The following is an 18,992-nucleotide window of genomic DNA, read 5'->3' as shown; positions in this document are numbered from 1 at the left end:
CATATATCTATCAAAATATCATACAGAGTCATTTCACTGCCCTAAAAAATCCTTTGTGTTCCCTCTGTTCATCTCTCCCTTCCACCTAAACCCTGACAACACTGCTAATTCTTTCCACTGTCTCTGGAAAAGGGCTTTGCCTTTTCCAGAATGCCATACGGTTGGAATCATACAGTATGTAGCCTTTTCTCTCAGTAATTATGCATTCAGTTTCTTCCATATCTTTTCATGGCTGGATAGCTCATTTCTTTTTAACACTGAATAATATTCCATTGTCTGAATGCGATACAGTTTATTGATTCATCTTCTGAAGGACCCCTTGGTTGCCTTCAAGTTTTGGCAATTATGAATAAAGCTGTTAAACATCTCAGTGTAGATATTTGTGTGGATATAGGTTTTCAGTTCCTTTAGGTAAATATCACTGAGCACATTTGCTACATCATATGGTAAGGAGTGTGTTTAATGTTGTAAGAAACTGCCAAGCTGTCTTAGAAAATGGCTGTAACCATTTCGCATTCCCACTAGCAATGAATCAGCATTCCTGTTGTTTCACATTCTCACCAGAATTTGGTGTTGCCCGTATTCTGGATTTTGGCCACTCTTAACAGGTGTGTAGTAGTATCTCTCTGTTGTTTTATTGTGTATTTCCCTGATAACCTATGAAATAAAGTATCTTTTCATATGCTTGTTCGCCATCTGTAGGTCTTCTTTGGTGAGGTGTGAAGATCTTTGGCACATTTTCAGGTTGTTTTCTCATTGTTGAGTTTCAAGAGTTTTTTTGCATATTTTGGATACTAGTCCTTTATCCCAAGTGCCTTTCACAAATATTTTCTACTAGTCTGTGACTTACCTTTTCATTCTCTTGATCCTTTGCTTATTTTCAATTAGGTTTTGATCTTTTTCTTAATATTATGAGTTCATATGTATTAAGAAAATTAGTTCCGGGGTGCCTGGGTGGCTCAGTCACTAAGCGTCTGCCTTCAGCTCAGGTCATGGTCCCAGGGTCCTGGGATCGAGCCCTGCATCGGGCTCCGTGCTCAGCGGGAAGCCTGCTTCTCCCTCTCCCACTCCCCCTGCTTGTGTTCCCTCTCTCACTGTGTCTCTCTCTGTCAAATAAATAAATAAAATCTTTAAAAAAAAAAAAAAAGAAAGAAAATTAGTTCTTTGCCAATTATATGCTCAAATATTTTTTTCTGTTTGCTACTCGGGTTTTAACTTCATTAATATTTTTCTTGAGCAAAATTTACTCTTTTTTAAAAATGTAATTGACGGGGCATCTGGGTGGCTCAGTCATTAAGCGTTGCCTTCGGCTCAGGTCATGATCCCAGGGTCCTGGGATTGAGCCCCACATTAGGTTCCATGCTCAGCGGGAGGCCTGCTTCTCCCTCTCCCACTCCCCCTGCTTATGTTCCCTCTCTCGCTATCTCTCTCTCTCTGTCAAATAAATAAAATCTTTAAAAAAATGTAATTGACTATTTTCCCGCATGATCTCTGCATTCCATACCCTAAAGTGTCCTTGTTTAAGATTTAAAAAATTTTACCATTTCTTCTAATATTATAAAAACAAATTTTAAGAATTGCATATATACCTGGGCTTTGCTTTGGTATAACAAGTGCCAAAGCATACAATTCGTCTTTTTTTTTCTTTTACAATTCTTCGTATTCCTTTACATGGCAAAGCAATTGCCTCCAAACAAAGCAAATTAATTAATTTCCCCCCAAATTGGAAATGCTCCTTCACCATAGGCAACATTTTACAGGGTTTTGCAGATCTTATTTCTACACCCCATTCTATTTGATCCTGATTATTCATGCAAGAACATAAATTTACTGTTACTATTTTTATAGACTAAAATACATTTAATTATCTTGGGACATTAGTTTTCTCTACTTTTATTTTTCAAAAATTCCTTGGCCTTTCTTATATGCTTATTTTTCCCTTATAAATTTTACAGTAACAGTATTGGGACAATTGGTATAGGCACACATCTTTTTTTATGTTTCTAAGTCTGGTGTTCTATGCAGAACTTTTATAGTTAGGTGTGTCTACAGATTTCGTCTTTTTAAAAAATCTTTTAAAAATTTTATTTAAATTCAAGTTAGTTAACATATAGTGCTTTATGAGTTTCAGGAGTAGAATTTAGTGATTCATCAGTTGCATATAACACCCAGTGCTCATCACAAGTGCCCTCCTTAGTGCCCATCACCTAGTTACCCCATCCCTCTCCCCACTTCCCCTCCAGCAATCCTCAGTTTGTTCCCTATTGTTAAGAGTCTCTTATGGTCTATGGTCTTTTTTACTTTTGTAAGTGCAATATTTTAACCTTTTGTTCCCACCGTAATGTTTAACTAATTGTTATTTGCATCTAGGAAATATATTGATTGTTTTGATATTATTTTTGTGTCCATCCACTGCCTCCCTCATTGAGTTATTTTATTGTTTATATTTTCAATTGATAAGTCTCTTGAGTTTTCCAGTGTACAGTCATAATATCTGGAAAAAAAAATCTTAAGTTTTCCACCTGCTTTCCAATTTTCACTTCTTTCTCTTTTCAATTACATTAACTAGTACTTAGAGATCAATGTTAACTAAAAGTGGAGTTAATGTGCTGCCCTGTCTTATTTTTGACTACAACAGAAATGCTTCTAGGGTTTCACAATTTGAGTATTGCGCTGGCTTTCAGTCTGATGTCTCTTCGTCCTTCCTTATAAAAATTATTTTACACCAGTTTTGGGGGCACCTGGGTGGCTCAGTCATTAAGCGTCTGCCTTCGGCTCAGGTCATGGTCCCAGAGTCCTGGGACTGAGCCCCGCATCGGGCTCCCTGCTCCGTGGGAAGCCTGCTTCTCCCTCTCCCACTCCCCCTGCTTGTGTTCCTGCTCTATCTCTCTCTGTCAAATAAATAAAATCTTTAATATATATTTTTTAAGATTTTATTTATTTATATGACAGAGAGAGACACAGAGAGAGAGGGAACACAAGCAGGGGGAGTGGGAGAGGGAGAAGCAGGCTTCCCGCCGAGCAGGGAGCCCGATGCGGGGCTCAATCCCAGGACCCTGGGATCATGACCAGAGCCGAAGGCAGACATTTAACGACTGAGCCACCCAGGCGCCCCAAATAAATAAAATCTTTAAAAAAAAAATTATTTTACACCAGTTCTTCCATGAGGACATGATTTCAACCTCTTCTAGAAGAATATTACCTGTGTGCAATTTCAATCTGTGGATTAAAGTCTTAATTTCAGGAAAGTCTTCTATTATATATTTTGTGGGGTTTTTTTGTTGTTGTTATTTGTTTTTTCTGGTCCTATCTTCAAGAACACCAGAGTTTCATGGAGTGATCTTCCTTGCTTGTTTCCATATCCATCATTTTTTAAAAAAATTAGTTTACTTGGGCGTTCTCAAATTGTTCTCTATATCACTGACTCCTCTTCACAAGATATTTTTCCACTTTTTATTGCTTCTAATGTAAATTCCATTTCTTTTTCTTGTTTCTAATTCCCCTCCATTTCTTTTTGGACCCTGCCAAATCACTCATTCAATTAATGAGTTAAGCTCATTCAATTTTCTTAGCTCCTCATTCTGCTTTTGGTTCAGAAACACCATATATCCTTTACTGTCTCTGGTTTCTTGGAGAACTGCTTGTCCTTACTTTCGTATCAACTCTTGGCCTGGGGCAATACTCTACTTAAGCTTGGCTGAAACTCACTGGTTCATAGGGAAGCCCCCTGCGTCATGGTGTGTATGTGTAGTGATCTAGAATTCTCGTCCACTGGTCATCAAACTTTAATCCCTCAATCCATCAAACTGGCAGTCCTTTCTTGGCAGTAATGGCATAGTGAGTTTCTTGTTCAGTTTTGCCTATTATGCCATCTGTTTTCAAACAAACTCAAAGATGCTTCAGCAGCCCTTTCTTTTAACACAGATCATGCCTCACTAAGGAGATGTCACTGGTTGGCCCTCACAAAGCTCAGCCTACTCAGAGATTTTGAGTATTTACAAAAGGTGCAAAGACATAACACCCTTCTAAGTTTCTTCCTTTGGTTAGGTTTAATTTTGCCACATCCTCTAAATCTCTGTCATTTGTGGTTTGAGACTGTGACTGTTTCCTATTGTCATGAAATAACAGACTTTTCATTTGTATTTTTCATTATTATTGATTTTCATGTTTGAAAGCAAAAAGAAGGCCAGATTTATCATCTGAAACTTGGAAGTTCTAGCAGTAATTCTGCTACAGTTATATTTATTTTCCTATGAACTGCTTTCCTAAGATTCTTAGGCTTATTTAGCTAAATTAATTTTGTCACTCTAACAGATGTTTTTAGCCTTATTAAATGATTATTTTATCCTCTGACATGACAAAATTGTTTCTGAATCTGATATAAGGTGAAAGACTTAAATTTGATCATCAAGTCTGTGCTCTGTGGCCCTCTGCTTTGTTGGTGTTAACTATTTACTCTTTATTTCACGAGCTTCACTGATGTGGTGCAATGTTTGAACAAAACCTAGGTCAAAATACCTGATTCTTATCTCTTCTTCACTAAGACTTTAACTGTCTTAATCATATGTATTTATCCATATATATTCTTATGTATAATTCTTACATGCAAGAAATATTAATAACCAATTTAAATTTAACCTATACCCTAATAAGTTATACTAGGATATTTCTAATAGAATATAAGAACTTGACAAATGATCTACAAATTTTTAAATGTGTTTGCTTATTTCAAACAATCAAATGGGAATATTAGGCTCTATGGCTCTATGCAGTGGTAGGTACTATCCTAATTACACTTTTAATTGAGTGGTCAACATTAAATTAAATGTCTACAGCATGTTAACTTGGTGACAGCAGGATACAACTCAAGTTGCCTTGGAGGTTCATTTAATTACTTGGTGGGAGCCAAGTAACTAATATAACTATAATACTTCAGGAAAAGAAATGAGGAAATCAGCTGAATAAGGATAGTCAGAAAAGAGGAAAACAGGGATTGAAATGAAAACTCACATGATACAGAATCAGAGGTGAACACACGTACATACGCATACTCTTAAGGAGTTGTAGGGAACCTGGAAGATGAAGGCAGGAGATCAAGCAACCACTAATGAGACCAAGAAAGGAGTTGGACTGATGTCACTAGATGAAGAAAAAGCAGATTACTGTGTGGCTGAGAGAAAATACAACTGTGTAAGTACAGAGAGGGGAGGGACTAGCACATATCCTAAAAATGGCGACCGGAGCAACACTATGCTGAGAGAAATTATTGTCTAGATATATCAATTGTTTATTTGTTTACTCATTTCTTTAAACTATATCCTGTACTAAAAAGGCTTTCAACCAGCTTTCAAAATCCATGGATGGCAAAATCACTAGGTAAGAATGAGTGAAAGAAAATCATGGTGAGAAAAAGATGAAGACAGTGGGGTATGTCGGTGAGCAACACACTTGCCCCACAGTCCTATTCATGCTCCCAGGAGCCAAAGCAAACAGGAACAGGTGATCCGTTACAAGGTTTCCAGGACCATAAGGAAAGCAACCCAGCTGCTCACCAGGAGCACACGGGTTGAGGCTTCAGTGAAATTTATCTTATGTGTTTTTAATCAAGAGAACACACTGCATGATGGAGTAGATGACACTTTCAATGTCATTTTTACAATAAAGATGGTATAAAATTCTGAGTGATGTTACCATAATTTCACTCAGTTCAGTCCAAATCATAACTGCATAAATAGTACCGAGAAAGCAATTATGCAAATGATCCAGATAAGACACTCCCAGATGGTCTGGCTTATCCAAGAGCAAAATTTAGAATATCCAGAGAACATCATATCCTTTAGATAATCCTCAATGAATAATCCTCAATGAATATTTTCACAACAAATAAATCACACATGAGAAAGTCTTTCATAACATAGTCATTATTTACCCAGAGATCATTTGACATATCATTTGTCTAGAACATGCAGCCAATTAATTACATGTTTTCTAAACTAGGCTACTCATGATTAAATAATGTCTACTTACCTTAGTTTCTTCTGGTTCCCCTTTTTCCCTCTAGGGAGATTTGTTCCATTTTATAAAATGTGAATTATTCTTAGGTATAGCTCCCTGGGTGGTTGTTTAGATTTTTTGTATAGGGTAATTCTGAAAATGTTATAAACTTGGAGAGATTACAAGTGTGCTTTATTCTCACTAAAATAAGTATCTGAATTCAAAATCCCCAAACTGTACCTTCTAAGCAAGTTTTCTTTTTCCCCCATTGTAGGTGGAAACAGCACGACTGACCTAAAAAAGTAGTGATACCTCGTGGAGAAGAGCTCATGACAGATCTTTGACAGGAACATTTAAATGAACTCTAGGAGTACAGTGCCTAAACATGAGCAAAACAGAGATAATGTCAGGAAACCCACAAAAGCTTAAGTGCCTTAAAATAGAACATGTTATACTTGGGGGTAGCTCATTCTAGGTTGTGCACATGTGAATCTCGGGACTTAGTACAGCAGAGCCTTAAGTACTTTCTAGCCCATGGCCTTGACAGAGAGCCACCCCCCAGTTAATGGTTATAAAATGTTACCTCAAATCAGCAGCCTTCCCCGTCTTGTTAGTACACATAACCTCTCTGGTCTGATATCCAATCTGGATGTCCCAATATTTATTCTCTTGTCGGTTCTGTCTGTTTCTGTTTCTCTTTTTCTTAATAAGTTCCCGGGCTTCTGGATCCTTCACTCCTTTTCCTCGGTCCTTTTCCCGTTCTTTATTCTTCCCACGTCTCCTTGCTTGTCTTACTTGTCTCGGATGGGGCATCGAGCACGAGCTCCAGGGACCCACGTGCAAGCTGTACTCGCTCTCCTCATCTTCACAGGGGCTGGACTGGCACACCTGAAACTCCGTCAAGTTTGGGCAGCCGGAACCTCCAAACTGGGGGGGTGCTACCACGTGACGCGTCCGGTGCTGGAGCCCGCTGCCACACGTCTTGGAGCATTCGGACCAGGCAGAAAACTCAGACACAATGCAGTCTTGCTGGCAGGGGATGAGGCAGGCCTGTTCCAGGAGAGGTTTGGGCTCGAAGTACTCACAAATGATATCCTCTGCAGGAATGTCCTTCTCTTTCTGGATGCATGTTACCTCTCTCACCTGAATGCCTTCCTCCCCCTTAATGCACTCAAGGGGTTTCTCCAGGCTTTTTGAAATCACAGGCTGACACTGATTCCAAGGTCCCAGGCTCCAGTCATACAACTCTTTGTGCCAGTCACACACTTTGAAACAGATCTGCTGGTTACTGGGTCTCTCGGCCGGCTTACAGTTTGTATGTAACGTGGTCCAGCCTTCCACATGAGCACACCACACAGCCCGGGTCTGAATGCCTCCTGGCCCACATTCATCTCCCATGCATCGGCCCCATGGACCTGAAAATGATACAAGAGTTAACAGTGCCACTAGAAGAAAACCGTAAGTTACTTCACTTTCCAGAAAGGCATTTCAAGATCTAGTACATTAACTTCCCTGAAGTGTTATAAAGTAGGTCTCTGCACATGAGTGTCGGAAAGTAATGATCTGTACTCGGTATTTTTGCAAAAGGATAAGTGTGTCAGAGAGTCTATATAAGGTAACTGCTGGGACAAGTTCACTTTGGGTCCTTTTGGGATTAAAAGTTTGCTTTTTTTCATTTTCTTAATTTTAGATAGAGAACCCTTGCTCAGAAAGGACATCAGAAATTAGCAACAGTGAAAACACATCACCCCTGCCTCGTAACCATCAAATCCATGTCAGTAGCAGGCTAACGAAGTGGTCCCTGGTGAAGAACTCCATCTCCTACAGGCTTTTCTTCTTCTGAGCAATTTAAGATTCTGGAGAACGTGTTCTTCTCTACCTCATTTTCTAATGCTCTACCTACTATGGCTGCAAGAGTCTAGTGGGTGTATATGTGTGTACTGATGGAAGTGTTCACTCGCTGGTAACCAAAGTTAGGAAGGGAAAAAAATCTTTTAAGCATATTCTGCCTTTATTTTTTTTTTTAAAGATTGTTTGTTTGTTTGTTTGTTTATTTATTTATTTGACACAGAGAGAGAGAACACGCGAGCACAAGCAGGGGGAGCAGCAGAGGGAGAGGGAGAAGCAGGCTTCTGGCTGAGCAGGGAGTCCAATGCTGGACTTAATCCCAGGACCCTGGGATCATGACCTGAGCTGAAGGCAGATGCTTAACCTACTGAGCCACGCAGGCGCCCCAAGCACATTCTGCCTTTAAATTTAACCCCCATATTAATTTTTTTTCTCATCTCCCCAGTGAAGAATAAAGATGGGCAAGAGAATTAACATTTAACTAAAGGACTTCTGTGATTTTTCTGAATGTTGAAGGGTTCTTTGGAGTTTTATCAATTTATTTATTTCCTAAAATAGAAACTATTTGGGATTATAGCACTGTTCTATGGAATACTTAAGTCAGTGGCTTTAGTATGACGTGTGAGCTTTTTACCTTAGAATCCTTCTTAGCATAAATTGAAACCTACTTATTTATACATTTCTTTTTTTTTTTAAAGTACAATAGGATTTTCAGCGCTTTGAAAGACATCTCAATTTATGAAATTGAGAATTACATTATTTTGGAATTTTAAAGAAACATAATGATCATATATAATTACATGATTTTCAAAATATGGTCCATGGAACTCAAGGAATTATTTGATGTAGAGCCATCTTCAACAGGTTGTATTGGAAGGTGAGGACTACTCAGTATTTAGGATTGGGCTCTAAAATCCCCAACCCTACTCCACTGCCCTTCTCCATCATTCCTGTTTCTATAAGAGAAGCTCCATTATTATTATTTTTAATATACATTCTGAAATTATGCATAAGATATTGTCTGACAAGAGGCTTCTACTGCTGAAAAGTGAAAACCATGAAATGAAACAAACAGATTCACTCTTTAGATGAGGAAAACAGGTGACAAGAAAAGGAAGTGATTGGCCAAGTTCACATCTTGAATGAATAACAAAACCATCCTGGATTTCAGATTCTTATTCTTTTAATTTTATGATTTATCCTATAGTTTAGAGATTGAGACTTAGATGTTCTTATGCAAAATGATTAATCTAGAAAGAGTAAAATAAGAAGAATGTGTTCATCATGTGTAAACATTTAATTTTAACTAGAAACATGTTTACAATTCGAGGATGCCAACTTTATTACAAATGGAATAATGGAGTTGTAAACAGGATATTATTTTCAGTGAATCTATTAACTAATCATTATTGCACAAAAATAAGAATTGGATATTTGGCATATCCATATCATTACTTTATGAAGTTCACATGTAAAGAATTATAAGGGTTTAAAATACATTTAGGGAAATAGTGCTGATGTCAAAACTTGATGAGCTAAGTAAGTCAGTGAGTTTGTTATACCTGTCAACATGCAGTATCTGATTGTATTTTCATTTTAGTTTTAAAGGAAAACTAAAGAAAATAGGAAGGAAAATACATATTCATAAATGTGTTGATGGTCTTAGAGATTTTCTAAATATTCAGTTTGGGAATACTAGGATACTTCTCAATAAGGGAATACAATATGTATAACATTTTAGAATTAATTCCACATATCTTTGGTATTTTTTCCTCCTCCCTACTATGTTTAAATGAAACCGTAATCTTTATTTCCCACTCTAAGCACAGAATATAAAGGTACATTTATGTTGGACCAAGTTAGTAGCAAGTTAAATGCCATTAGGTCTAAATTTCAAAATATAAGTGTCTTGAAATAACTCAGAGTCTAAATCCCAAATGCAATTCAGGAGAACTCCATGATATTTTATTGTTTTCCAATCTTTGATATTAATTATGAGATTATACTAATGAATCAGATTAGGACTATTAAGAAACTAGGCTTTTTAAAAAAAGTTTTTATTTAAATTTCAGTTAGTTAACATACAGTGTAATATTAGTTTCAGAAGTGCAATTTAGTGCTTCAATACTTACATATAACACTCGGTGATCAGCACAAGTACACTCCTTAATCCCTATCACCCCCCACCCACTTTCCCTCTGGTGAGCATCAGTTTGTTCTCCAGAGTTAAGAATCTGTTTCTTGGTTTGCCTCTCTCTCTCTCTCTTCTTCCCTATGCTCATTTGTTTTTTTTCTTAATTCTACATATGAGTGAAATCATATGGTATTTGTCTTTCTCTGACTTACTTCACTTCGCACAATATTCTCTAGCTCCATCCATGTTGTTACAAATGGCAAGATTTTATTCTTTTTTTATGGATAAATAATATTACATTGTATATATAACCACAGCTTTATCCATTCATCAGGCAATGGCCATTTGGGCTCTTTGCATAATTCGGCTACTGTAGACAATGGCGCTATAAACATCGGGGTTCATGTATCTCTTCAAATTAGTATTTTTGTATTCTTGGGTAAATAGCTAGTAGTGCAATTGCCTCTTTGTAGGGTAGTTCTATTTTTAAGTTTTTGAGGAACCTCCACACTGTTCTCCAGAGTGGCTGCAACAGTTTGCATTCCCAACAACAGTGCAAGAGGGTTCCCCTTTCTCCACATCCTTGAAGTAGGGTTAGAGGGAACATACCTCACATAACAAAGGCCATATAGGAAATGCCCACAGCTATTATCATCCTCAGTGGGGAAAGACTGAGAGCTTTTCCTCTACAGTCAGGAACAAGACAAGGACATCCACTCTCACCACCGTTATTTAACATAGCTCTGGAAGTCTTAGCCACAGCAATCAGACAACAAAAGGAAATAAAAGGCATCCAAATTGGCGAAGAAGAAGTCAAACTTTCACTCTTTGCAGATGACATGATGCTTTATATAGAAAACTTGTAAGACTCCACCAAAACACTGCTAGAGCTGATACACGAATTCAGTAGAGTTGCAGGATACAAAATCAAAGTACAGAAATCCGTTGCATTTCTATACATCAGTAATGAAGCAGCAGGAAGAGAAATTAAGGGAGGCATCACAGTTCCAGACTTCAAGTTATACTGCACAGCTGTAGCGATAAAAACAATATGGTACTGGCACAAAAACAGACACATAGATCAATGGAACAGAATAGAACACTCAGAAATGAACCCACAACTATATGGTCAATTAATCTTCGACAAAGCAGAAAAGAATATCCAATGGGGGCGGGCACAGTCTCTTCAACAAATAGTGTTGGGAAAACTGGACAGCAAGATGCAAAAAGAATGAAACTGGACCACTTTCTTACACCATACACAAAAATAAATTCAAAATGGATTAAGACCTAAATGTGAGACTTGAAACCATAAAAGTCCTAGAGGAGAACACAGAGAGTAATCTCTTTGACATTGGCCACAGCAACTTCTTACTAGCTATGTCTCCTGAGGCAAGGGAAACAAAACCAAAAATAAACTACTGGGGCCTCATCAAGATAAAAAGCTTCTGCACAGTGAAGTAAACTATCACCAAAAGTAAAAGGCAACCTATGGAATGGGAGAAGATCTATGCAAATGACATATCTGATAAAGGGTTAATATCCAAAATATATAAAGAACTTATAAAACTCAACATCCAAAAAATGAATAATCCAATTAAAAAATGGGAAGACATGAACAGACATTTCTCCAAAGAAGACATCCAGATAGCCAACAGATAGATGAAAAGATGCTCAACATCACTCAGCATCAGGGAAATACAAATCAAAACTATAATGAGATATTACCTCACACCTGTCAGAGTGGCTAATATCAATGATACATGAAGCTAGGCTTTTATCTTCAAACTAAAAACAACAAAAAATTACAGCAGTTATAAATTTGGCACTTAAAAATATTTAACTGGACATTTAACATAGATTTAGGTAATATTATTAATGGGTGTGTTTTAACTAATTGATGAAAATTGATATTTTATTACAGAAATCTTAGATACAAAGTGTGAAATGATTTCAAGTCTGCCTGTTATTGCTGAGTAAGGAAAATACACATACCAAAACCAACCCCTAAAACTATGAAGAACTTAACACTAGATAACTATTAAGTTTGAAAATTATCCTAGAAAAGAAGTGATAAAGATATTAAACTCTTATAAACCAAGTTTTAGCTATAACTCCAGGCTTACAACTAAGTTTATTCAAAAATAAAAGTATGTGATGGTTTCTTTGAAAATAACTCACGGTTTGCTGACACCAAATTAGGGAGAGTTCCCATTTTATACATTCTCAGAACACGGCATATGTTTCTCATATTATGTTTATCACAGTTTCAATTAACTGAATAATTGTTTGCCTATCATATTAGACTGACTTTATGGCCCCTAATGTACGGAACTTTGCCTGTCTTCTGCAACATTTGGTTTGATTATGTCTTAATTTTCCTGGCTGGTTTTTGAATGAACTTCCTCAACTGTTTTGCTCAGAAAAGAGAGAATTTAGTTTGCAGATCTTAATATTCAAAACATTGTATGATTGATGTCAATGCCAGTAGAAAGAAAGAAATTGAGCTCAAGAAAACTTCTATACTATTCCATATACAATGACAATAAGCATGCATTTCTAAAGTTTAGATAACTAGTAAAAACATACACTCTAAGTACAAATACAATTCCATTCCATTTCAAAAATATTACCATAGATTCCTATTAACCAGCTATTCATAGATAACACCATTGGGTTTATTTTATTCCAAGTATATTTACATTGAGAACCAGAAGATAAGACATCTCAAGAAAATTCCATGGAGATGGACAAAAATACTCACTAGGTAAGGTAAAATAAAATGCATGAAGGCACCAGTGAAAGTAGAGGTGGCAAAATAATCACAATTGAACCTAAAAAAACTCATTCACTTTGCAGACTTTAACTGCTGTCTTATCTTTTCACTGCACCTTGGGTATTGCATGCATATCCAATTAACAGACCTCTTAAGAAAAAAGCAGATCTTTACCATTGTACACCTGATGAAGGGCTGTCTACTTCTGTCCTCTAAGCAGTCTTAAAATCATCACACACTGAACAGAAAGGGACCACATCTAAAACTGCTCTTGACAGCTAAGAATTGTTAGCCCAATTAGCTACCATGTTTCAGAGAAAACAAATGTTTCAAAGTGCAATTTGAAAGCACAATTTGCAAACTCTATCAAGCAAAATATGAAGTCCTCTCCCAAGTACAATATGAAAATGTGATATTTAACTCCCATGTCTCTGCATGAATGTTAAATTTTAGCCCCACATCTCATATTACTAGGAATGGGAAGTGGTGGTATTGGAAAAGTGGTGTGTGTGTGTGTGTGTGTGTGTGTGTGTGTAAGGATGTTTGCTTTTTAACAAGAACAGAATTTCTCTTACTTTATTTATTATTCTTGCTCATGATTATATAAAGGGAACTTGGAATTTAATTGCACAAAACAAAGGATGGGCAGCATTCTACTTAAGGTCTTGGATAATATCCCTTTATGAATGGAAATGTATTCCTGCATACAGATTTGTAGGATTGTGTTCATTCAGTATCATGCAAAACACTTCTAGGATGTAGGTCAATAAATATATGTAGAACACAGCTTGACAAATTTTATGTGAATTGAGAAATACTAGATATCTTATTCCACTAAAAAGAAGTTAAAGCAACTGTTTGCATGCCCAAAATATTTATGTAATTGATAGACTCACAACACAAATATTTTCACTTGGAATTGATGCAGAATTATGTTCCATAAAAACAAATTTAAATGAATGCTACTTGGCTTAGTTTTTCATAGGATAGTGATTTAAATATAATTGTTAACAAACTTTCCAAAAATGTTGATAAAACAATGAATTTATTTTTATTCCTGCTAAATAGATTCTATTCTATTTTATTTTTAAAGATTTTATTTATTTATTTGACAGAGAGAGTGAGAGAGCACAAGCAGGGGGAATGGCAGGCAGAGGGAGAAGCAGGCTCCCAGCAGAGCAGGGAGCCAAGGCAGGACTCCATCCCGGAACCCCAGATCATGACCCGAGCCAAAGGCAGATGCTTAACCAACTGAGCCACCCAGCGCCCCTTGAATAAATAAATGTTTTTAAAAAGTAAAGTAAAATAAAATCATAGGGCACCTGGGTGGCTCAGTTGGTTAAGCATCTGCCTTTGGCTCAGATCATGATCCTGGGATCCCAGGATGGAGTCCTGCATCAGGCTTCCCGCTCAGCGGGAGGCTTGTTTCTCCCTCTGATGCTCCCCCCTCTTGTGCTCTCTCTCTCTCTCTCCCACTCTCTCTCTCTCTCAAATAAATAAAATCTTTTTAAAAAAAGAATTTTATTTTAGAGAGAGAAAGAGAGTATTCCCCACAAGCAGGGGGAGGGGTAGAGGGAGAGAAGCAGACTCCTCACTGAGGGCAGACTGGAAGTGGGGCTCAACCTCAGGACCCTCAGATCATGGCCTGAGCCAAAATCAAGAGTCGGACGCTTAATCCACTGAGCCACCCAGGTGTCCCTAAACAGGATTGTATATTATGTTTATTCTCTTCATGTCATTCAAAACTCTCTATTTTAGTCTATAAAAGATGGCCTTTTAAATTTAAAATTAGTATTTTGCCCACCATATTCAATACTACTTCTAAGACTACTATATATCAAGGGCATGAGAGCAATAAAAGGTTGAGTCTATAAAAGGACACATTTTTGACAGGTGGACGAGCAACTGTTCCAAAGAGCCTTATAAAAGATAAACACTATAAAAGGAGCATGAGAAAATTATGCAAACTACTTTCTGCCCTTGTTTGCTATAAAACTCTCAAATGAGCCAGTTTCTTGTTTGACTAAATATGTTTGCATCCTTCAAATGAGATAGTGCATTTTCCCTCCTGGATCTGGTTATGGAACAGCATGTCCTAGTTTACCAAGATCAAGAAATGCACACACAGCTTAGTAACATACTGGATTCAGTGTCATGAATGCTGTGCAACAAACTATTTTAAAATTCGCAATTCACAGAATTTTTAAAAATTCTATTTATTTTTACTCAAGTAAATCAGTATAGAAAAACTTAGAAATTACCGCTAATGGGAAAGATAATTCCTCATAAATTCCATGAAGTAGAGGCAACTAGTCATATATTTGTTGCCATCTTATTAGGCAATTAAAAATATATTTAAATAAATTGGGATCTTGCTATAAGTTGTTTTATATTCTGCATTTCTACTTCACAATATGTTATAAAACAAATTCCATTTCAATAGATGTGAGGGAGGCCTCAGATACACACACACCCCCCCCCACACAGAGACTGAACCTACTAGTTACTTAATCTTGTTTGCTCCTCATATTTACACATCTATACTATGGTTGCACAGTATGTTGTATCAGTTTAGTGTGATTTATCTAACATATTCTATTTGTGGAAATTTAGGTCTTTTTTCCAATTGTTTCAAACACTATAAAGAATGCTACAGTGAACATTTATTGCTGTACACCAGTCTGGTAATTCAGGCAGAAGTTTTGCAAATTTTCAGGTTTTTGATACATCTAGTATTGCAGAAGGGCCTACCAAAATGTATCCATTTACCCTCCCACCAGCAATTAATGAGTATATTTTTTTTCCCCTGATACAGGGAAGTCTATAGATACAGATTACTGTTTCTCTGCATTTGGACTTCTACTGGAGGAATCTTATGTACTTATTTCCTCAGAGGTTCCATCCTTTGACTCTTTTGACTATAAAGGTAGTGTCCTTTAAATCCAATCCTCCCAGTCCTGTGGTTTCCAGAAAGACCTGACAGCTTTTGGAGAATTGATGATATCCTTTCCCTTTTTCAGCACTGAAACACAATTTTGCTTATTTTGTACTCATTTGGTCATTTCAAAGAATTTTTACTGTGGATTGAAGTAAACACATGGACTTAAATGTCTTGAAATAGTTTCATAGATTGGTAATCCAAATCCCTGGCATACTGTGCCATTCAATATCATACTACTTGATTTAATTATAAATATGCGTTCTGTCTAGAAGACCCCTTTGTATAGATTTATGAGCACAAAAACAGTTTAATTTTTAACAATTTACTGACCTAAAATAGATGAAAATTTCCTTTTTAAAGAAAAACAAAAGGAGAACTCATAACTTCTTTGACTTGAGTTTTAATTTAATTTGATTTAATTTTAATTTAAAATATAACTCTCAAACGACAAATCAGTTTGGTGGATAAGAAGAGATCACTGTGAAGTCAAGCTGAGCTTTCATCTTCAATAAGTAATTAAATTTTAATAAGAAATTATATAAGAATTTAAAATTAAATGTACAAAATTAGAATAAGCTCTTTAAATCTGATGAGACAATGAATGAGGAATCAGTGATAGGATAGCTGATTTCACAGTCGCCAAATATAGTAATCTATATTCAGCCCCTATCATTTTTGATCTCTCTCAAGAAAATTACTTAGCCTCTTTGGACCCTGGTTTCCTTCATTTGTAAAATACAGTATAAACCACGTCATTAACTTTCATCATCTTGTAACTCTATGTGAAACATAGACTAAGTTATCAATATTATGAGGAGTATTTGTGATAAAGTTGTGAAATGCTTTTTTCCTCACACACAAAAAGACGCTCATTTTTATGTGACTTAATATTTTAAAGTCTGCATGCATCAATGATGATTTCTTTAGGCTAGACTCCATTCAAGTGAATAACTGGGTAAAAGGGTACTGAGAATTTTAAGGTTTTTAAATACATGTTGCCCAACTGATTTTTCAGAGAAACTTGTGGAAATCTAAATCCCATCATGACACCCTTATCAGCACTGTTACTATCTATTTTTTTTGTTACTTTGATAGATACAAATCCATTGTTGTTTTAATTGAATTCTTATTACATATTACCTTAAACATAATTATTTCCTCTTCTGTGATTTGTTCAATTAGTTTATTTTACAACGGTATTGTGGACTTTTCTTTTTATCTTGATACATTTCGTTGATGATATTAACATTTTCTATGACCTTTAAAAATGTATTTTTCTTTCATATTTTTTGTTTACGATGTTTTCTATGTTTTCAGTTTGCAAGCTTTTCACTAACACAATCTTATGTTTCTTCCATTGTTTTTAGGCTGAGAAGTATCTTCAAGTACAGAGATAGAGACGTTATTCATTTTACGAAAGTTGCATTCTCTTTATAGGTTCATTTAAAACATGTATATTAAAACTCATTAGGAATTTATCTTGAGTATGTTTAAAGGCAAACTACTGAACATTTTATTTTCTCTGTAGTTAGGTAATTTTACCAAGAATACACAAAACTATTATTTTAAGATACTACCATCAAAACATGGAAATGAGAACTGCTTAAACCTGCATCCCTAGATTTTATTGCTACCCTTCATTTTATGGTCATATTTTATTTTATTGCTATAGTTTATTTGTACAGTATACAATGTACTTGCACATATATGATCTCTTGATTTTCACATCGTGTTAGATATGAATAGACTGTTGTACTATATGGTAGGCTCAATCTCTTAAGACTAGAGAAAAATATAAAGCCATAAATGTCCCAGATATTTCTATTGTTTTATAGGATAGCTAAACATCCCCAAAAAGAAAAGTTGTATTAGCTAAATGTGAACAATCCAGATAAGGAATTCATGTTGCCATGAGAAGTGCCTAATTTTTGAATAAGATCCCATTAAAATATTGGGATGCCCAAGCTAATTTCTTAGAGAAAAGTATTCTTGAGGATGATAAACTGCAAAGTCAATACTTCCCTTCCAAGCCTTTAAAATTTGTTAGAGCTTCCACTGCAACACAACAAGATGTTACACTAATAGCGTTACTATAGATCAAAATTAAAAAGATTTGATCTGTTGCACCGCCACTCTCCACAACAATATTTAACTCCACTACCCCACTTCCCCAAAATAACAAAAGCAAACTTGAGATTTGTGTTACATTACATTACACATGTAATTGGCAACGAAATATTTACAAAATAGGGATAGAAATTGTTAATCATAAACAAATACGTAAACTCAACAGCCAAGACATGCCAAGTCATTAATGTAGTCTTTCATACCTTGCTTTAGCAGAATGGATTTAAGGTAGCAACATCAAATTTACTGAGTAAATGCTCTCATTGTGTGAAACAGGTTCTGCTCCCTGCCCCCCCCCCAAAAAAAAGAAAAGAAAAAGAAATATGTTCTGCCTTATCAATGATATCAAAGCATGGAGAGCAGAGTTATAAAATGATACCCTCAAAAATGTGAAATACACACAACCTTCTAAGCATATCCAACTATAGATGTTTGATTACAATTGTCTCAAAATCAGCTACCTTTAAAGAATGTGCATATTCAACAGTCTGAGCTGAATAGCTCTAAGGGAGCTTAGTCAATAAGGCTTTTGGAGATACGGGATCGCATCATTTATAATTCTTACTTCATCTCAGAACTCTGATATAAATAGTAAAGGAAGTCTTCATATAGCCAATCAAATTTAAAAGCCTGCTGTCTTGTCTTAGATTATCCCTAAACTAGAACTTGAAACAAAAGCTTGCAGGCAAGTAGTTTATTTTAGAAGTGATTCCACAGAGACCTCCATATAAAAGACGTGGCTGCAGGGGAGGCGTAGGCAACATGTTTATATAATTTACTCGATCTTCTGAATTCGTATGGGCCTGATCCCAAATACCCCATTTCTGTTATACATGGGATTTTTACTATGTGCACCCAAGCAGTTTATTTGATGAGTTTTGTAATAGCTCAGAAAAGACAACTTCAGTCAGAGTCAACTGGTGTCCAACACACAACATCTACTAGGACACAAGAGTAAGCCAGGATCTGGGTGTGTATGTGTGATATACCTTTTTTTTTCTTTTATTCCTCCAGAAGGTAGCTCTCTGTAGAAAGCACAGTCTTGCTCCCAAACCTTAGGTACCTACGCTGCAGTTCTTCAATCAGGGCTAGCCAGAGACTGCACATGGTCATTCTACCAGAAATCGGTCTAAAAACATCAGATCTTCTGGGCCATTATGCTAAGCTGAGCT

At 36.2% G+C, this 18,992-nt stretch overlaps 1 protein-coding gene across 4 annotated transcripts in view; it reads right to left on the bottom strand.

The window, feature by feature from the left end:
* The window catches only part of THSD7A (thrombospondin type 1 domain containing 7A), a 428,494-nt gene that overhangs the window by 245,390 nt on the left and 164,112 nt on the right, over nt 1-18,992 (bottom strand). For all 4 annotated transcript variants that reach the window (XM_032402031.1, XM_032402029.1, XM_032402030.1 and 1 more), the window contains exon 2: nt 6,578-7,409. In XM_032402031.1, the coding sequence (XP_032257922.1) occupies nt 6,578-7,409 (832 nt within the window). The remainder of the gene's footprint in view (nt 1-6,577; nt 7,410-18,992) is intronic.

Source organism: Phoca vitulina, unplaced genomic scaffold (assembly GCF_004348235.1).
Source record: "Phoca vitulina isolate PV1807 unplaced genomic scaffold, GSC_HSeal_1.0 scaffold4, whole genome shotgun sequence".
NCBI classification, from domain to species: domain Eukaryota; kingdom Metazoa; phylum Chordata; class Mammalia; order Carnivora; family Phocidae; genus Phoca; species Phoca vitulina.
This window is presented reverse-complemented; position numbering and strand designations above follow the sequence as displayed.